Below are 21999 nucleotides of genomic sequence, written 5' to 3' on the forward strand. Positions count from 1 at the left end.
TTAGACTTCCATAGAACTGACATGTGAAGAAATGGAGACTAAAATTGGCTGAACCCCCCACCACCAGTAGGTTTGGCTGACTGTCTAAGACAGTGTTTCCCAACCAGTGTGTCTTCAGCATTTGCACAACTACAGCACACAGTATGTACGGACAGCCTTTGGCTTGGAGGCACACTGGTTGGGAAACGCTGGTCTAAGCTTAAGGACCTAAAACCGTAGTATACTACGGTTTTAGGTCCGGTCCAAAACCACATACGAGTCAAAACTGAGCTGACCGAAGTCACCATTTGACTCCGGTCGGCTCATTAAAGTAAATGGAGTCACGGGCTGATCCGGCTGGGGTACGGGAGCACCCGGTTTGCCCCTCCCCCAGCCGGATCCGGCACCCGTATGTACAAAACGAGATGTGAATGCAGCCTTACCTAAATCTCCTTCAAGGAATCTATATCAGTATAGGTATGCTGCTTCATATGTATGCACAATACATTTTTTTTAACTGTGTTTTATCATTAATATAATATATTAACCCCTTAAGGACTCAGCCCATTTTTACCTTAAAGGGGTATTTCAGGAATTTTTCTATTTGACTATGCTACAGGGGCTGTAAAGTTAGTGTAGTTCACAATATAGTGTCTTTCTTTGCCTGTGTGTTTTCTCACAACTCTACTGTGATTTTCACCCCGATATTTAGCTGTCACTCCCCCTCCATAGGCTTGCATTGAGGGGGCGGAGCGTGACGTGACACGGGGGCAGAGCCATGACATCAGTATGCTCCGTCCCCGTGATCGCTAGTAATCAGACCCGGAGCGAGCACGCTCCGGGGGGCTGATTCTAACGGGGTGCGGCATGGAAGATCACGGGGGTCCCCAGCGGCGGGACTCCCGCAATCAGTCAGTATCCCTTTAAGGGCTTGTTTTTCGCATCACCAATTGTACTTCGCAATAACAAAATTATTTGTGGCATGAAATGTCAATCTCCGGCTCTCCCATAGCGCTGTATTGAGGGGGTGTGTAAGCCGCCGCTTCATGCGGTGGTCTACACCCGCTATCTGGCCAGAGAGCCGGGGCCCCATACAGGAGACCGCGGGGGGGCCCAGCGGTCGGACCCCCTGTGATCTGAAACTTATCACCTATCCTTAGAATAGAAGATAAGTTTTTCAGCACTGGACTACCCCTTTAAGGACTTGGGAACAGGGCCGTACCCGTACACCCTGTGTCCTTAAGGAGTTAATAATATAATATATCATATCATTTCATGTCATTACAACATACCATATAGTTACATATAGGCTACAATCCAGGAAACATCAATAAAATATAGTCAACACTGCTCAGTCTCAGTTCACACTATGTACATTGGGCTTAGATCTCTAAAGTGGTCATTAGGTCTTTAAGCATACCTGTCATATGACAAAAATGCTTCTATATGTTACTTACTAGGTCATGCAGATTCTTTACATTTTTTATGTGTCTAGCCCCTGTATTTGGCTCACAAATCCCTCTGTTCTGCTGCTCACTCATTCTGACATCCACTGAGCCCGCCCTTATTCACAGTGCATTCACTTTCTCTCTGAGTCTGCTGTTCTGGGTCTCTTCATCAAGTCACTGCAGACTGCTCTGTAACCCCCTCCTCTCTGTTTTCATGCCACAGTCTGATAGAACAGGAGTAAGCACAAAGGAGTGCTAGTCTCGCCCTTTGCTTCAGCTTGGACAAAGATGATGCTGCAGCCGGACAGAATTATGTTCTGGATGGCATTAGAACCCCTTGTGGTCTTTTTTTATAAGCCACAATTTCTATAAAAAGCATATTCATTTTTTATGAAATATATTAGAAAGGTTAATGTTTTGCCAAGATGTTCAACATATAAAAAGTTTCTGTATCTGACTGTGCCCATTTAACAGATTTTCTCCATATGACTATCATGAATATCACAAGTTTTTTTTTATTTACATTTCCTAATTGCACAAAAAAAAAATAATGAAACATATAGAATATCAAATAGTTTACAAGATATTTTTTAATAAATTGCAGGATAATAATTACTATATCTTTTGAAGACAAACTCTTCTATCTATACATATAGCACCATGACGGAAGGTAGGTTAGTCTTTAAAACTATCAACTTCCATTCCTCGGTGTAAAATGTGATTACATCTTCCATTCACAAATACGTAAGTCGGTCACGGGACTGATTGTTAATCTAAATGTTGATTGTAGACGTACGTTCTACTTCGGTACCTTACGGGAGCAGAGCTGACTTCTTAAAATGGATTGCTCTGTCTAAAATGGCTCCTGTAGGATTTACAAGCTAAAAGCATGCCAGGGGTTTAGTGTCCTGACATCTGTTCAATTAGCCATCTTCACAATCCAAGGCTAAGAAGACACTAAGCTAGTGCCTTCTGTCAAACCTCAAGAAGGTTGGCCAGGATTTTTTAAGCTCTCAAGGATGCATCAGTGTTCATAGAGAGTCCACAGAATGAACCATTGGTCATGTCTTTTATGACTAAAAATCTTTAAATATGCATTGTTAGGAAGAAAAAAACATAAAAAATGGGAGAGCTGAAGAAAGAAGATGTTGAGAAATATCTGGAAAACAACCCTCAATTCGCCAAGGATTATTTTGACAGAAAATTGAGAGGCGAGGCTGTTGTAGCCCTGTTCAACAACAAGCAGCTGAACTTAAAAGATGGGGTGTCATTTCATGACCTAACAAAACTGGAAGAAGCTGACATCTTGTTGGAATTGGTGCGGGAGATTCAAGATGCCAATGACATGGAGAAGACTATTCATAAAGTCCTTCAAAGACTGGCATACTTTCTTCAAGCCAGTTATTGTAGCTTGTTTCTCTATAGATCCCGGAACGGAGTCCCAGAGCTGGCCACCAGGCTCTTCAATGTCACCAAGGACTCAAAATTCGAAGACAACCTTGTTCAGCCTGAAAGTGAAATAGTTTTCCCTTTAGATATTGGTATTGTGGGGTGGGTGGCTCATACAAAGAAGACTTTCAATGTCCCTGACGTAAAAAAGGTAAGTGGCTTACAGCATGGTGTCCATGGATAAGAATAATGATTAAAAAGCTTAGAATTTTGGTAAAGTTACATATAAGAACCATTAATAACAACCATATCAGTAGAAAATGACCATTGTCCTGTAAAAAATGTCTACAATAAAAAGACAACTGTGTACAGAAGATTTTATATTGATAGCACATTGGGTGCCAGTCGGAAAGTCAACAAGACACTTAGCCTTGGCTAGGGTATTTAAAGAGCTAGGGCTGCAAACTAAATCCTTGGCCTTTGACTGGACGATCTGGGCTTTGGCAAGATGATGACTGTTGGTCGATGACTTCAGTTTTATTTGGGGAAAAAGTTTATAATGTATCCAGTGCCTTATTTGCCATTGGGCACCCGTAGACCTATGTCTAAGGTGGCAGTGTTTAAAGGGGAGGTCAAGCACAGTGAGTAAAATGAAATGCTGAAATGTTAATGTAGCTGGTGCCGCCATGCTTTAACCCAGTGTTTCTCAATTCCAGTCCTCAGGGCCCCCTGACAGGTCATGTTTTCAGGATTTCCTTAGTCTTTCACAGGTGATATAATTGTGGTGATTCACTGACCATAATTATGTCACCTGTGAAAGACTTAGGAAATCCTGAAAACACGACCTGTTAGGGGGACCTGAGGACTGGAATTGAGAAACACTGCTTTAACCTGAATCCACATGGGTCAAAACTGATGCAACATTTATCACACAGCATTTTGCTGTTCAGGCATGGTGTATGTTGTACTTTTGTAATGGCTGGAGGCACCCTGGTTGGAAACACTGCTATATAGAATGCTTTTATAGAGCCCCAGTGCAGATCTTTTCTATGCCAGGATACCATTGGGAGATAAATAAAAATGTGGACATATTAGAAGAGGTTAAGAAGTACTAAGGACAAGCATGGGAAACGTAGAAGGGAATTGGTAATGGAAAATCATATATATATATATATATATATATATATATATATATATATATATATATATATCATCTGTAGTTGCAGATTTTGCATTTTGCATCACTGGACTAATATGGCTACTCCTAACTACTCTCTCTCTCTCTCTCTCTCTCTCTCTCTTTATATATATATATATATATATATATATATATATATATATATATATATATATATATATCAGCAAATAATAAGACCAAATGTGTAAACTTTAATCTGTGTTCTGTATACACTGACCCCCCGACCTACGATGGCCCCGACATACGATCATTTCAACATACGATGGCCTCTCAGAGGCCATCGCATGTTGAAGGCAGCATCAACATACAATGCTTTTGTATGTCGGGGCCATCGCATAAACGGCTATCCGGCAGCGCTGACTGCTTCAGCTGCCACCGGATAGCCATTTACGGTGCCCGGTGTGGTCCGCTGACGATCACTTACCTGTCCTCGGGGCTCCGGCGCGCCCTCTTCGGGATCCCCTGCATCGTCCGCGCTCTCCATCATCGTCATCACGTCACTGCTCATGCCTTCCCGTCATCCAATAGGAGCGATGTGCGTAACGACGTGATGGCGGTGACGGAGAGCGAGGATGCCGGGGAAGCAGAGGCCTTGCCGGAGCATCGGGAACACCCCGGGGACGAGGCGACAGCAATGGAGGGGGACATCCAGGGCAGCAGTGACAAGTGGTGACGGTCCGGAGCGGCGGGGACATGTGAGTACAACCTCCAATACCAGTGGTCTATAACCTGCGGACCTCCAGATGTTGCAAAACTACAACTCCCAGCATGCCGTTGGCTGTCCGGGCATGCTAGGTGTTGTAGTTTTGCAATATCTGGAGGTCCGCAGGTTGTAGACCACTGTCCTATACTTTACATTGCACGGATCCCTCAACATACGATGGTTTCAACAAACGATGGTCCACTTGGAACGGATTACCGTCGTATGTTGAGGGATCACTGTTTATTGTATTCATAAGAGACAAATGAAAGTTTCTGCCCAAGCTCAAGAAGGTTGTCCATATCCCATCCCCCACCCTTGGTGTACGTCTGTTCTGATGTAGGAGTTGACACCATTTACGCATTCAGGTATCTGATCCATTTAACCTACTTCCACCACATCGGCTTTGCTGCAGACAGATTACGTAAACCTGGACAGACCAAATATGCTACCTACATATCGGACTCCTTAGAATTGCCAATGTCCGAACAGGGGGAGGGGTTTGCAAAGCTGCCTTGTGAATAAATTAGAATACCAGACTCGTGCTGGTAAATAATTTAGGATACTTATATTATAAAGAGCATATTCTGTGTATTTTAGAAAATGTGTGAATAATTCTACAATAATGTTACTACATTTCACATGCCAGCTTTGCATGGATCATGATAAAGTAGACGGTGACATTGATGCATTGTTGTCACTGCAGTAGATATTGTATTCTTCCAACAGTGGTCAAAGGTAATACTGCACGTTGCAAGCATAATGGAGCCAATTATGATATCAATGATAGATAATAAATATCATACGACCTTATCTCCTAACAGAACGTTGGCTCTTGTGAGTTCTCTCTTCTACTGCACCTGGTTAAACATTGTTGTATGTATGTCTGTTATACACGTATTATGTGCCATGTGTTTACACTGTACATTAGAAAGGATGATGAGCGAATTTACAGTAAATTCGATTCGTCACGAACTTCTCGGCTCGGCAGTTGATTACTTTTCCTGCATAAATTAGTTCAGCTTTCCGGTGCTCCGGTGGGCTGGAAAAGGTGGATACAGTCCTAGGAGACTCTTTCCTAGGAATGTATCCAGCCCACGGGAGCACCTGAAGGCTGAACTAATTTACGCAGGAAAAGTTATCAACTGCCGAGCCGAGAAGTTCGTGACGAATTGAATTTACTGTAAATTCGCTCATCTCTATTGGTGACGAATCGAATTTACTGTATATTCGCTCATCTCTAATGAGTTCACTATATAAATAATAGTAATGATAATATTTATAATAGTGTCATTAATAGTAATGATGATACTACCTTAGTCTGTTTTATCAATTTAACAATGTGCATCAGTTTGTCCGATGATTCTGCGCACAAGTCATATTGCAGTTTATTGAAGTCCTTGTTGTATTCCAACCTTCCAGCACATGTCAAGCTGCGGATAATCCTGCTAAGTGCACAAGGCTGATTATAGGAGTAAAGATCAAGTAGAATCTGTGCGGTGTGTAACGTCACATTGTGAGGCTGGCTTCAGTATCGTTCACTGGGTATCAGTCACTATGGAGGAGATTTATCACTGTGTGCTAAGCTGCACACTTTTTTTAAACTAACTAAAAGGGTGCATGCACACCACGTTTTTGCAATACAGTTCCTGTATCAGGTTTTTGATGAAAAACTGATTCCTCAAAACCTGACTTATCAAAAAGTGTGTACAAATTTTAACCCATATACAGTTGAAAACCATATACTGTTTGAAAAATTATGTCCGCTTGCATCCGTTTTTTTAAGAAAAAAACGTATGCGTTTTAAACTTTTCACTCCATTTTGAATAAAGTTTCACTTGTTTGATTGAAATTCCAAGAGAAAAAACTGTGCAAAGTCAAAAACCTGATGGTGAAAACCTGATGGAACCGTACGCACATACAGTTCTGTACGGTTCCCATTGACTCCCATGTTAAAAAAAAACCTGTATACAGTTTAATACAGTTTTTCAGCCAGACCAAGAAACGTGGTAGACTACAGTTTTGGATACAGGTAAAAAACTGGACAAAACTGTATGAGATGCAAAATGGACTAAACTGGATGATGCGTTTGACATACAGTTTACAATGTTAAGTCAATGCATACGGTTTTCTATACAGTTCCATATGGGTTTTTAACTTGAAACCGTAGACGGGAACTGTATAACAAAAATGTGGTGTGCATGCACCCTTACCAGGCTCATGTGTACATGCGCCAAATTTTTTAAAAAGTTGCACGCGGTGTGATAAATTTGGTGCACGTGCCCTCGTCGTGTGGGAGTTTTGCTTCTGTGAAGTTGGTGTAAGCAAGTTTTGTAAGTATAATGTTTGCTGGTATTGGTTTTTGCGACATCTGGAGCCCTTTTCCACAATATTTGCAACATTTGTAAAAACGTAGTGCACATTATAAATTGTTCAAGTAAGCAAGTGTAACAAAAATCCCCCCGGGACAAAAAAATCTCACAAAAAGTTGCATAACCAATAGATGCGCCACATTTGTGCCTTTATTAAACACCAGAAGACATGTAAAACTGCTTTGTATAATCCCCCCGATATCTGAAATATTTAGTGTTATAGGGTGACACTTACAAAAGATTATTGATATGATTTTTAATACTGCATTTTCTTTTATCTCAAACACCTATCTCAGACCTCCGGGCTGGCAGAGCAACTTCTGTGTTGGTGACGTCATTCCCCGCCCCCTCCATTCATGTCTATGGGAGGGGGCGTGATGGCTATATACATGAATAGACATGAATGGAGGGGGTCTGTAGTCACCAGTCATCCAGCACAGGACGGATTCGGCTTGTGCATGGATGACTAGGGTGCCAGAGATCGTGGGGATCCCTAGTGGTGAGACCCCCCGTGATCAGACATCTTTTCACCTATCCTTTGGATAGGGGATAAAGATGTTTTTCAAGGGAGTACACCTTTAATGGGAATTCCTAGATTACCCCAAGGACAGCACACTGCAGTCTGGGATGAGTGATAGAGTAGGTGACAGCCTAGGGCTGGGTTTGCGAACCTGGGTGCCTCTAGCTGTAGAAAATAATTCAACTTCTGGCACCTTTCTCAGTTGAGGAAGGGGCCAGAAATGCGTTGTACGTATTTAATAACCTTTCTTGACTATATTGATTTAGATAAGCCTTGGCTGCCTGGACATGCTAGGAGTTGTAGTTTTGCAACAGATAGAAGCACCCTGGTTGGAAAACACTAGCTTAAGGTATCATGGAAGAGGGGGCACAATTTATGGTAAAAAAAAAATGTGTAAAAACTTACAACGCGTTTCCAGGCCATTCTGACCCCTTTCTCAGGTGAAAAAATAAGCCAAAACAGGCCAGATATGCGTTGTATGTTTTTAATAAATGTACTTGTCTATATTCATTTTGGATCATGGCAGCACCAATTATTCTAGGAAGAAATAAGTGTGGCTGATTGTTTCTAACAGCCTGAAGACTAGATGTACGTCTATAGACCTCAGGACATGCCATATAATATATTATTGTCTGCCTCCACAGAATAGTAATCAGTAAATGGACCTGATATGATCTGACCCAGAATGTAGATTATTTATGGTCCTGACCGCACTTAATTAATGAAAAAAAGAATTAAAATGATATAATCTAAGATCAGACTCCTCCATCCCGCACGCAATGAGGAATTGTGTAGATTACTGAATATCGGATATAAAATCTGATAACAAGATAATGGTATTGTGATGGACTGACCAGTGGACTGTGGGTAATCCCAGTAATATTCAGATTATCTCCCATTCTGCTCAAGCTCATCAGTTATGTATGGCTGGCTCTTTAGTGTTCAGCTTGTTCTTGCTATAGGAGTATTTTTAGGAAAAAGAAACTTTTTTTCATATATCAACTGGCTCCAGAAACACATTTGTAAATTTCTTCTATTAAAGAAAAACTGTCTGCTTTCTCCCCCCACACTAATCAGCGGTACTGGCTGGTAGTGCGGGGGACACTGATCAGTTTGGTTCTTACCGCGCCCGGATCCGTCGTGCTGTCTGGCCGTAATCTTCTATTTTCGGAATATGCAAATGCAGTGCTAACTGGCATCGGCCGGGCTAACTGGCACTCTGTCGTCAGTGCCGCCTGCCGCAGCGCCGCCCAACTAATCAATATTCCTCCCCTCTCTACGCCTCTCCCTCTTCTCCCCGCACTGTAATGAAGAGAGAGGAGAGGAATATTGATGAGCTGGGCGGTGCTGTGGCCAGCGCCACTGACGTCAGAGTGCCAGTTAGCCCGGCCAGTGGCAGTTAGTACCTCATTTGCATATTCTGAAAATAGAAGATTACGGTTGAACGGCGTGGCGGATCCGGGCACGGTAAGGAACAAACTGATCAGTGTTCCCTGCACTACCAGCCGGTAGTGCGGGGGGGGAGAGAAAGCTGACAGTTTTCCTTTAAGAAAATTCTTAATCCTTCCTGTAGTTATCAGCTGCTGAAGTTGAGTTGTTCTTTTCTTTCTGAAAACAGTGCTCTCTACTGACACCTCTACTTGTCTCAGGAACAGTCCGAAGCATTAGAGGTTTGCTATGGGGATTTGCTCCTACTATGGACAGTTCTTGAGACAAGCAGAGGTGTCAGCGGAGAGCACTGTTGTCAGATAGAAAAGAACAATTCAACTTCAGCATCTGATACTTACTGGAAGGATTAAGATTTTTAAATGGAAGTAATTTACAAATCTGTTTAACTTTCTGGAGCCAGTTTATATATAAAAATGTTATCCATGGAATACCCCTTTGATCTGCGGCCCTGCTGCTACAAGTTATTTAAAGGGGTATTCCATGAAAAAAAACTTTTTTTTTTATATCAACTGGCTCCAGAAAGAAAAATAGATTTGTAAATTACTTCTATTAAAAAATATAAATCCTACCAGTACTTATCAGCTGCTGAAGTTGAGTTGTTCTTTTCTCTCTGACAACAGTGCTCTCTGCTGACACCTCTGTCTGTCTCAAGAACTGTCCAGAGCAGGAGAGGTTTGCTTTGGGGATATGCTGCTACTCTGGACAGCTCCTGAGACAGACAGAGGTGTCAGCAGAGAGCACTGTGGTAAGATAGAAAAAAACAACTCAAAGTCAGCAGCTGATAAGTACTGGTAGGATTAAGATTTTTAATCAAAGACATTTACAAATCTTTTTAACTTTCTGGAGCCAGTTGATATGAAAAAATAAATAATTTTTTTTTCCACGGAATACCCATTTAACTTTTTAAAAACAGTATTAAGCAAATACATGTTATTTTGTAAGAAAATAAACAATTTCCTCAATTTCTCAATATGAGATTTCTCAACATGCTTATTGCTATTAAGCCAAGGATTTTTATTGATTGATATGCTGTAAGTGTCTCAGATGGGAATACCCCACCAACCCCTTCCCTCAATGCACTGCCCACTGCCGACTCATGTGGAGAGGGGGGGGGGGGGGGGTTGGGGCACTTACTGAAACCTTTAAAAAAACAGGAATATAAGTAAAGAAAGTCTTAAAATGTAGCTAGATGAAGGCAAATCTTTTCAAAAATGTTTTTATTTTTTTATGTATGTAACTGAGGCTTTGGCATAATGTTTCTCCTAAAGGAAACTGTCATGAAGATATGTGGAGACTTATTGGCCATTGATGCTCCACAGGGAATTTTAGGAAGAAAGGATATGTAGAGCAGCTCTCACACCACCTTATCAGGTAGCTTTCCCTAAAGTCAGTGTTTCACTTCAACTCAGAGTCATATAAACTGACTGGGAAGTATGATAAGCCAGAAATCTCTCCAAAAAAATAAAATAAAAGAATGTCTGCAGACAGCTGTTTTGGGGTTGTTGTCCCTCGCCAGTACAGGGCTGGATGCTAGCTGGCTAGTAAGAGGCCTGTCATTGTGGGACTAAAGGCTTTGGCGGCACTGCTAAACTGCCCCCTGGGTAGGCCAAGACCGAGAGACTAGAAGTAGCCACTCCTGCAGGAGATTTTCCCCTCAGCACATAAACAAGAACCAGGCATAAACTCTTTTCTATAACATGGCATGTCCCAAAATGGTTATTGTTCTTCCATTGAGTGTGAATCAGTCTTAAGCAATTTTCCAATTTATACAAGGCTGGCACCTTGGCTGTCTATGGTAATCCACACAAGAGGTTCACACTGTGTTTAATGTAACTTTTGCATCTGTGACTTGTTCACCACGTTCATCACTTCAAAGTATCAATTCTTGCGCCACTGTTCCTTTGGCAAGATCATTCACACCATTAGGCCCCTCTCAGACAAAGGCTTCGATGGCGTCCAGTGCTCCAGACAATCCCAGCAGTCCAGATCTGTATCTAGGGCTCCATTACTTGGCGCGGCACATCTCCACACATATATGTGGTAAGGGCCACAACACATGACACACGCCTACATGCAGCACTTCACTCACTGCAAATCCTGATAACAGAGATGGCAGGAAAGTATGGCAACTCTCTCGGCTACTGGGTCCTTTGGCAGCACTCAAAGAGGAGTGGGTGACCCGGTGGTCAAGGCAGGAATCCAACCTTTCCAGAAGTGCCATGTCCAGCTAACAACCTGTTTACATAGTGCACAATAAAACCAGCAAAAGCCATAATCACAGTCCAAAACATTACACACGGCAAACAGAGGGTGCACCAAACCCACCATACAACTGGACCAAAACATAAAAACCATAACACAGTGATACCTTATCCAGTTCTACTCACTGGGGCATAGGAATGCATCCATCAAGTGCTGGTGACCAGTCTGCCTCACACCCACCTGTAGAAACCTGTAGAATTAACAAATTATTTATATTGCACAGAAAGCTTCGTAAAAAAAATCACAAAAATGTTATGTACATCAAAATGCTACAATTGAAAAATATAACACATTCTGTGAAAACAAGCAGCCATGTCACTATGTTGTTTGAGAAATAATAATAAAGTTATGGCTCTTGGAAGATAGGGAAGAAAGAACAAACCAAAAAACAAATCTCCATCCCAAACTAGGCCACATCCTTAAAGGGGTACTCCATGCCGGATGACTGGCGCTGCAGGGCGCGGCCGTGACATCACAAGTTAACGGCGCTGCACCCAATGCTCTGAACGAATGCCGGGTGCAGCCGGGAGATCCCCAGCAGCGTGACTTCTGCAATCATACATCTTATCCCCGAAGGATAGGGGATAAGATGTCTAGGGGTCTGAGTACCACTTTAAGGGGTGAAAGGAGCAGTTACGGTAAGTTAAGTGATGCAACATGTTACGCCTAGTGCAGAGGGCTAGAAGGCGATGAATGATACACAGAGAACCAAAAACCAAATGGTCTGCCCAATACATAACAAAGTAACAATTTTGCCTGGGTTGTTCCTTTAAGTTGTAATAGAAGAGTGCAGCCCCCAGGTGATCCAAAAACTCATGTAACAGTATCATACACACATTATTAAGGAAGATTCATCAAAACATGTGCAGACTAAAAGTCGACCAGTTGCCCATAGCAACCATACAGATCGCTTCTTTCATTTTTGATAAGGCCAGTGAAAAATAAAAGAAGCGATCTGATTGGTTGCTAAGGGCAACTGGTCGACTTTTCCTCAGCACAGGCCTTTATGAATCTCCCTCGTATGGTCCAGATTTATCAATCCTGAAACCTAAACTGTCGCATTTTGCCCATAACAACCAATCACATATTTTATTGAGCTCTGGTAAAATGAAACCTGAGCTATGATTGGTTGTTACCGGCAAAACCAGACAGTTTATGTTTCGGGCAGATTGATAAATCTGGACCAGTGTCTTACATTATAATGCTACATACACAGAAACAGACACAAAGAGAACCTCTGATACTGACCTATCTGGATGAAAACAACAAGCTGTTCCGCCTCATTTCATTCTAATACGTGAGCACTTATGTGTATATCACAAATCCTACATTTATATCTAAGATATGTGCAGAAAAGAAAGCATGGAGCTGATATGTAATGACTAGGGATGTCCTGATACCATCTTTTGCAGACCGAGTACGAGTACTGATACTTTAAGTTTAGTACTCGCCGATACCAAGTACGAGTACTTATATTTTAAAGGGAATGTGAGATCAGGGTGACGCGGTTTCTGGCGCTGTTTACCGTATGATATGTGGGTTCCTTGTTGTGTATAATGGAGGCGGCTGCTGTAGGATGAGCAAAGATTTCTCTTCTCCATTGGACAAAACAGGGAATTTGCATTGGTGGTGAGACTGATGACCACATGGTGAGCAGCGGTAGAAACCGGGTCACCTGACCTATCTACCTATAAATTCAAGTTTGTGCAGGTGACTCTGCTGTAAGATTGTCTTTAATAGTAGGTAGTATCCCCTTGCAGTCATTAGTAGCAGCCCCCTTGAAGACAGCAGCCCACCTGTAGACATAAGTAGCAGCCCCCCCCTGTAGACCAAAGCCCCCTTTTAGACAGTGGGCCCCCATTTAAACAGCAGCAGCCCCCCCTTTAGACAGCAGCAGGGCCCCCCTTTAGACAGCAGGGCCCCCTTTAGAAAGCAGCAGGCACCCCCCCCCTTTAGACAGCAGCAGGGCCCCCCTTTAGAAAGCAGCAGGCCCCCCCTTTTAGACAGCAGCAGGCCCCCCCCCCCCCCCGTTTAGACAGCAGCAGGGCCCCTGACTGTTTAGACAGCAGCAGGGTCCCCCCCCTGTTTAGACAGCAGCAGCCCCCCCCCCCCTTTAGAAATCAGCAGGGCCCCCCCCCATTTAGACAACAGCAGGGCCCCCCCATTTAGACAGCAGCAGGCCCCCCCCCATTTAGACAGCAGCAGGGCCCCCCCTTTAGACAGCAGCAGGGCCCCCCCTTTAGACAGCAGCAGGGCTCCCCCCCCCTTTAGACAGCAGCAGGGCCCCACCCCTTTAGACAGCAGCAGGCCCCCCCCTTTAGACAGCAGCAGGCCCCCTCCCCTTTAGACAGCAGCAGGCCCCCCCCCCCCGTTTAAACAGCAGCATGGCCCCCCCTTTAGACAGCAGCAGGGCCCCCCTGTTTAGACAGCAGCAGTCCCCCCCCCCATTTAGACAGCAGCAGGGCCCCCCCATTTAGACAGCAGCAGGGCCCCCCCTTTAGACAGCAGCAGGCCCCCCCCCTTTAGACAGCAGCAGGGCTCCCCCCCTTTAGACAGCAGCAGCCCCCCCCTTTAGACAGCAGCATCCCCCCCTTTAGACAGCAGCAGCCCCCCCCCCCTTTAGACAGCAGCAGCCCCCCCCCTTTAGACAGCAGCAGGCCCCCCCCCCCGTTTAGACAGCAGCAGGGCCCCCCGTTTAGACAGCATGTGACATATACATCACTCTGCTTCCTGCGTAGCGTTACGCTGGGCGCAGGGGAGGAGGCGGAGTGATGTGTGTATCACATGCTTCTCCATAGGACGACACGATGCGGACTTGAGGACGGGAGAACGGGGCAGCAGAGCTGCACAAGGTATCGAACATGGTATCAGGGACATTAAACGAGTCCCCGATACCATGCAAATGGCTAGTATCGGGACATCCCTAGTAATGACATAGGACATCTTTCTGAACCTGTCTGTGTCCTATTGGTTTGGGTTACACATAGTATGGCCCGGTGCCAATGTATTGTAAGTTTATTTATATTTATATATATATATATATATATATATATTGTGGCAGTGTGGCAAGGAAAGGGTGTATTTCCCTTGCTATCTCTGCAGAATGCTCCACCTGTGGCCTGATTAATGAGGTATCAGGAAGGGAAAGTGTGTGTTTAAAAGGAAAAGGAACAGAATAGTTGGGGCTCTTCCTAGGAGACAGCATGTGGGCTGTAGGGAAGAGACAGCTGAGGAGTACACAGCCCGAGCTGAGTGGCTCAAAGAGAGTGACATTGTGAGTAGAAGGTTGCAGGGGGACATATGTTTAACCGACTGAGGGAAGCTCAGCGGTTGTTAGTCAGGACAAGCTGGTCTGTTTAGTCAGTGACCAGACGGTCTAGGATTTTGTATTGTTCCTGCTTTTTGTTCATTTCTTACCCTGCAACCTGTCTAATAAAACTGGCAAGGTGCCAGATTTGCATTATAAGCGTTTGTTTGCTGGTTTATTGAGGAGAAACACATCCTGTGGCGTGGTCAAGGACGATCCCAGAGCTAATCCCCAAGACGGATCGTCACAATATATATATATATATATATACATATATAAAACTCAACGTGTGTGTGTGCGTATGTATGTGTGTGTGTGTGTGTGTGTATGTATGTATATGTGCATGTTCCAGCATCACGTCCAAACGGCTAAAGATATTAACATGAAACTTGACACACGTTACTTATATGTCAACAACAAACATAGGATGGGTGATTTAACCCTTACTCACCCCCATTTGCCAGGGGCGGGGTTTATGTATAAAGTCCCATACAAGTCAATGGGAAATATATGTTACTGCATAACTTCCAAACGGCTGGAGATATTTCGATAATACTTGGTCACATGTTTCTTATATGTCCACTTAAAATATTGAATAGTTAACTTAACCCTTAACTACCCCCATTTGTGAGTGTCAGGGTTTTTGTTTAAAGTCCCTTGCAAATTAATCGGAAAAGTTATGTTCCCACATAACTTCCGTACGGCTGGAGATATTTCAATAACTGGTACACATATTACGGGTCGGGAAAGGAGTTCGGGATAGGAGGTAGGGATAGGAGGTAGGGATAGGAGGTCGGGATAGGAGGACGGGATAGGAGGTCGGGATAGGAGGACGGGATAGCAGGACGGGATAGGAGGTCGAGAAAGGAGGACATGATAGGAGGACGGGATAGGAGGACGGGATAGGAGGTCGGGATAGGAGGTTGGGATAGGAGAATGGGATAGGAGGACGGGACAGATGGAATGGATGGGAAAGGAGGACGGGAAAGGAGGACGGGAAAGGAGGACGGGATAGGAGGACGGGATAGGAGGACAGGATAGGAGGACAGGATAGGAGGACGGGATAGGAGGACGGGATAGGACGACGGGAAAGGACGACGGGAAAGGAGGACGGGAAAGGAAGTCGAGATAGGAGGACAGGAAAGGAGGTCGAGATATGAGGACGGGAAAGGAGTACGAGATAGGAAGACGGGAAATGAGGACAAGAAGGTCGGGATAGGAGGTCGGGATATGATGACGAGATAGGAGGTCGGGATATGACAACAATATATGAGAATGGGATATGAAGTCAAAAGCTTCCTCCTTTGTTTATTTTACTCCCCAAAAAGGATTGGGAAGGAAAACCCGGGCAACGCCAGGTGCTCAGCTAATATATATATATATATATATATATATATATATATATATATATATATCTCAACGTGTGTGTGTATGTATGTATGTGTGTATGTTCCAGCATCAGGTCCAAACGGCTAAAGATATTAACATGAAACTTGGCACACATGTTACTTATATGTCAACAACAAACATAGGATAGGATAGGTGATTTAACCCTTACTCACCCCCATTTGCCAGGGGCGGGGTTTATGTTTAAAGTCCCATACAAGTCAATGGGAAATATATGTTACTTCATAACTTCCAAACGACTGGAGATATTTTGATAATACTTGGTCACATGTTACTTATATGTCCACTTAAAATATAGAATAGTTAATTTAACCCTTAACTACCCCCATTTGTGAGGGACGGGGTTTTTGTTTAAAGTCATATGCAAATCAATGGGAAATGTATGTTCCCACATAACTTCCGTACGGCTGGAGATATTTCAATAACTGGTACACATATTACGGGTCGGGATAGTAGGAGGATGGGATAGGAGGTCGGGATAGGAGGTCGGGATAGGAGGTCGGGATAGGAGGTCGGGATAGGAGGACCGGGATAGGAGGACCGGGATAGGAGGACCGGGATAGGAGGACCGGGATAGGAGGACCGGGATAGGAGGACTGGGATAGGAGGTCGGGATAGGAGGTCGAGATAGGAGGACGACATAAGAGGTCGAGATAGGAGGACGGGATAGGAGGACGGGATAGGAGGTCGGGATAGGAGGTCGGGATAGGAGGTCGGGATGGGAGGTCGGGATGGGAGGTCGGGATGGGAGGTCGGGATGGGAGGACGGGATGGGAGGAAGGGATGGGAGGACGGGATGGGAGGACGGGATAGGAGGACGGGATAGGAGGACAGGATAGATGGACTGGATAGGAGGACAGGATAGGAGGACAGGAAAGGAGGTCGAGATATGAGGATGGGAAAGGAGGACAGGAGAGGAGGACGGGATAGGAGGACGGGATAGGAGGACGAGAAAGGAGGTCGAGACAGGAGGACGGGAAAGGAGGAAGGGAAAGGAGGTTGAGATATGAGGACGGGATAGGAGGACGGGATAGGAGGACGGGATAGGAGGATGGGATAGGAGGTGTGTGTGTGTGTGTATGTATGTTCCAAAAAATTTCCAAACGGCTAAAGATATTAACATGAAACTTGGCACACATGTTACTTATATGTCAACAACAAACATAGGCTAGGAGATTTAACCCTTACTTACCCCCATTTGCCAGGGGCGGGGTTTATGTTTAAAGTCCTATACAAGTCTATGGGAAATGTATGTTACTGCATAACTTCCAAACGGCTGGAGATATCTCGATAATACTTGGTCACATGTTACTTATATGTCCACTTAAAATATAGGATAGTTAATTTAATCCTTAACTACCCCCATTTGTGAGGGTTGGGGGTTTTGTTTAATGCAAATTCCCATGCAAATCAATGGGAAATGTATGTTCCCACATAACTTCTGTACGGCTGGAGATATTTCAATACCTGGTACACATATTACAGGTCGGAATATGAGGACAGGATGGGAGGTCAAGATAGGAGGTCAAGATAGGAGGACGGGATGGTCGGGATAGGAGGTCGAGTTAGGACGTCGGGATATGAGGACCGGATATGAGGTGGAGATAGGAGGGGGGAAAAGGAGGACGGGATAAGAGGTCGAGATAGGAGGTCGGGCTAGGAGGTCAGGATAGGAGGATGGGAGAGGAGGTTGAGATAGGAGGTCGGGATAAGAGGTGGAGATAGGAGGACGGGATAGGGGGTTGAGATAGGAGGACGGGATAGGAGGTCGGGATAGGATGATGGGATAGGAGGTCGAGATAGGAGGTCAGGATAGGAGGTTGGGATAGGAGGTCGAGATAGGAGGATGGGATAGGAGGTCGAGATAGGAGGTCAAGATAGGAGGACGGGATAGGAGGACATGATAGGAGGTCGAGATAGGAGGATGGGATAGGAGGACAGGATAGAAGGTCAGGATAGGAGGTTGAGATAGGAGATTAAGATAGGAGGTTGAGATAGGAGGTCGGGATAGGAGGATGGGATAGGAGGTCAGGATAGGAGGACAGGATAGGAGGTTGGGATAAGAGTTTGGGATAGGAGGCCTGGATATGAGGACGAGATGTGAGGATGGGATATGAGGTTGGGATATGATGACGGGATAGGAGGTCAGGATATGAGGACAGGATATGGGGTTGGGATATGACAACAATATATGAGGACGGGATATGAAGTCAAACGCTTCCTCCTTTATTTTCCTCCCCAACAAGGATTAGGAAGGAATAACCGGGCAACGCTGGGTATTCAGCAAGTATATATATATATATATATATATATATATATATATTTATATATAAATAACATAAGGACCGGACCCTGTGAGGACCTTAAAAATTAAAGTACTTTAGTTTATTTTATTCACCACCCAATCCCCATCTCATGCAATCTGTACTATACTTGCTTTCTGGAATTTTTTTTTTTATTATTTAACATGTCTGATATTATTTTACATCTGGAATTAGGGCACTTTGTGGCACAATTATGTAGATATTATGTGGCCATACTATTTAGGCACTATGTTTGTGTCACTTTTGGCATAGTATAAACCATACAAGGCACAATTTTTTTTTCAGATATTCTCTTTATTTAACTTTTAGTGTTTTTTTTTTACAAGAACATATAAACTAAACAAAAAGTACAAACATTGTCCAGCCACCAAAAGGAAGAACATTTATATACAGTGTCTCATTGGACGGCTGGATGATTATTGGTTGTTAGACATTTACTGTCTTGTTGTTGCATTTGATGCTATTGCACTGTTCTATGTTATTTGTGCCTGATATACTATTATATACCATTGTTACTGTAAGTGGCAAGGAGGTAGTAGATCTGCTGAGCCTGTGTGGATGATGGCTTTGGCCGTGTCAGGGAGTGGAGTCTAAGTCTAAGTCGCTACCCCTGACATGACTTGTTCACACAGGCGACTGAGGAGGAAACATGGTACAAGAGGGATATGGCAACTCGTAGTCAGGATAGCAGAAGGTCAGGGCAGGCAGCATGGTAGCGAGAACAGGGATGAAGCAAGAGGTCAGTAAGCAGGCGGCACAGGAGCAAGGTCAGGTCATGGAGCAGGTAGGTCAGGAACACAGTAAGGCAAGACACAATAAACGCTTTCACTGGGGCACTGGGCACACAAAGATCCGGCAAGAGGTAGAGGGAAGTGCACATACTTATAGAGAAGGGACAGGTGCAAACACTAATTAAGGGCGCTCTTGCCCTTTAAATCTCAGAGCTCTGGTGTGCATGTGCCCTCGGAGGCGGGGACGTGCACACTGGAGGTGTGAGAACATGGAGGAGACAGAAGAAGGAGGAGGTGAGCGACGGCCCGAGATTCGCATGCGGGCGCGTCCCCCGATGCGAATCCTGGGCCCGCCGGAGGATAGAGGGAGAAAGCATTCACGGCCAGTGTGACCGGCTGGAGTACTCGCTCTAACAGTTACTGGCTGTGAGTGAGGGAGCCCATTCACTTACATAAGTACATTGCATTGCATTTAGGAATATTCAATACAGGATGGGTGGTGCCTACTCTAGCCCCGCCTCTATCCTCTTAGAGAGAGGAAATTCTGTTTAGTCTAGCTTAGAGTGAACAATGCCTGGAGGATAATAAACTACTGCAAAGAAGGAGAGCAGATACAAATACAAAAACCAAGGGGAAACCTTGTACAGGAGCTACATAGTACCTTTAGGTCCCTTCAGAGCTTCAAACTGAACCATGTCAGTGAAGGACCTGTACACCACAATGGGCATTGCAGCTCGGATCAGTAAAAACTGTTATATTGCACGGAGCCAACCAGTGTGAAACCCTCAGTGAAGATGCAAAGGACTAGAATACTATTTTCAAAGGGCTGTAGTGGGATATAGTCTGTTTTGGGGGACCCCAATACATTACTTTGTTTATCTCCAAGGCACTCCCATATTCCAACTGTTGTTACCTCTGTGATATTGCAAGAGATTGTGCTATGAATTCTATAAATTACCTATTATTTATTTTGTAAAGACTTGTGCCTTGTTTCATTTACTGGCATTTCTGGATTGTTTCACCGCATCTTACATCAAGGGAACCCCACTATTCATCCAGCAAACACTGTTTAGGTTGTGCCTTATTTATTCCATCACTACCAACTGTGCAGCCCTCTTATCAATAGAGAAAACCCTCCATCCACTATGACCATTATCATTTCCTCCATTGCCTCTATTAACACATCCGAACTCTTCAGGCTGCTGCATTTATTTTGCCTATGATCTTCCATCAATAATGACCCAGCCCGGACCAGAGAACCAACAAAAGCATAAAATATTATATAATAACTGGGCCAAGCTGCAAAATGCGCATTAAGACTGTGTAAAACCTCTGATGGACAAAATAACCAGATTATTGCCTTCATGTCTGATCTAACCCATTGTTCCAGTACACAGTTATTGTGGCTGAACTATATTCAAACATGTGTCTCTGTCTACAGAACACCCACTTCTCGGACTTTTCAGACAAGCAGACTGGCTACACTACGAACAATCTATTGGCTACACCCATCATGTATGGAAAGGAGGTCCTAGCCGTCATAATGGCCATTAACAAACAGAATGCCCCAGCTTTTACTAAGGAAGATGAAGCGGTAAACAAGAAACAAAATGTTTTTGTATTGAAAAAAAGCATTATATAAAAATGGAATCCACTCACATATAATAATGTATACTATATATATCATATATATTTTTCTCATTATTGCAGGTCTTCACCAAATATCTAGACTTTATATCCATGGCTCTTAAACAGAATCATATAAACTACCTTCATAATGTTGAATCCAGAAAAAGTCAGGTAAGAAGATCAATGCATGCTTTCAATATTCATACACCAGGAGTGGTGCCGTCTCCATAAGGAGAATACTCATACCCTCTTCCTATATATATATCAGGCAACTTTCCATAGGTCCAGCACTGTGCCATGTTTCAGATGATGGAACAACAGGTGGGACACCATTTTCATACTGCCACACTGTTACATCCGTTGTTCTCATCCACACAGGGTGGATTGCCTGACCTATATAAACCTGGAATCTATATATATATGTATATATTACACAAAAGTTACCAAAGTAAACCATGGTGAGAAAACTTAGATAAAATCTAGAAAAACACAGTGCAACAGATTTTGATCAGACATGTGTTTCTTTGTCTTTCACGACACCACTGACCACGTTTCCTCTCCATAGATCCTCCTTTGGTGCGCCAACAAAGTGTTTGAGGAACTTACAGACATTGAACGCCAGTTTCACAAGGCTCTCTACACTGTCAGGATATATCTGAACTGTGAACGGTACTCTGTGGCATTGCTGGACATGACAAAAGAAAAGGTGACTTCTACAGATATAATATGAAGGTGTAAGGCTGAGTTCACACGGCCGTCTAGACCCATCCTGTTCTTTTCCCTTCAAAAATAAAAACTTTTTTTTAAAAACAACAATAACGGATGCAAGCGGATGTTATCCATTTGTATCCGTTATTGTTGAGTTAATAAACCCCAAAATAAAACATTTTTGTTGGGTTCTGAGCATGCTCAGAAGTAAAAATGGATAAAAAAAACTGATTGAAAAAACAGATTGAAAAAACGGATGACATTAAAGGCTCATCCATTTTCCATAGACTTCAATGTTAAATTTACTGTATCCATTTTTTCTTCCGTTTTTTTGATGGGAGAAAAAATACTGCATGCTCCGTCTTTTCTTTTGTACAAAAAAAAAAATGGAAATGAGCGCAGACGGGTGCAAACAAATGTGAAAGGATTGTAAAAAAAATCCCATTGACATCAGTGGGATTATTTTACAACCGTTTGAAATCCGTTTACAAGCAGCAACAATGGAACCTAAACGTGAAAAAAAAATGGGGACAGACGGCCGTGTGAACGCACCCTAAGTATGAGCTTGTGGGGGTC

The 21999-nt window shown here is 43.7% G+C and overlaps 1 protein-coding gene and 1 long non-coding RNA gene across 5 annotated transcripts in view; one reads left to right on the forward strand and one right to left on the reverse strand.

The window, feature by feature from the left end:
* Positions 1 to 2069: 2069 nt before the first annotated feature.
* Positions 2070 to 21999, forward strand: part of PDE6C (phosphodiesterase 6C) — a 73658-nt gene continuing 53728 nt past the window's right edge. The window contains exons 1-4 of one of the 4 annotated variants that reach the window (XM_056529481.1): positions 2070 to 3027; positions 20528 to 20680; positions 20797 to 20886; positions 21281 to 21421. In XM_056529481.1, coding sequence (XP_056385456.1) covers positions 2551 to 3027; positions 20528 to 20680; positions 20797 to 20886; positions 21281 to 21421 — 861 coding nt within the window. In that variant the 5' untranslated portion in view covers positions 2070 to 2550. Of the gene's footprint in view, positions 3028 to 11821; positions 11956 to 12383; positions 12615 to 20527; positions 20681 to 20796; positions 20887 to 21280; positions 21422 to 21999 lie in introns of those variants that run through there. The other 3 variants (XM_056529479.1, XM_056529480.1, XM_056529477.1) reach the window with 3 other exon arrangements.
* LOC130281821 (uncharacterized) overlaps positions 2797 to 21999 on the reverse strand; it is a 70373-nt gene continuing 51170 nt past the window's right edge. Inside the window, exons 2-3 of the long non-coding RNA XR_008846115.1 lie at positions 11443 to 11507; positions 2797 to 2935 (exon numbers count right to left, since the gene is read on the reverse strand). This is a non-coding gene — a long non-coding RNA (uncharacterized LOC130281821). The remainder of the gene's footprint in view (positions 2936 to 11442; positions 11508 to 21999) is intronic.

This window comes from Hyla sarda, chromosome 7, assembly GCF_029499605.1.
Source record: "Hyla sarda isolate aHylSar1 chromosome 7, aHylSar1.hap1, whole genome shotgun sequence".
Classification (NCBI taxonomy): Eukaryota; Metazoa; Chordata; class Amphibia; order Anura; family Hylidae; genus Hyla; species Hyla sarda.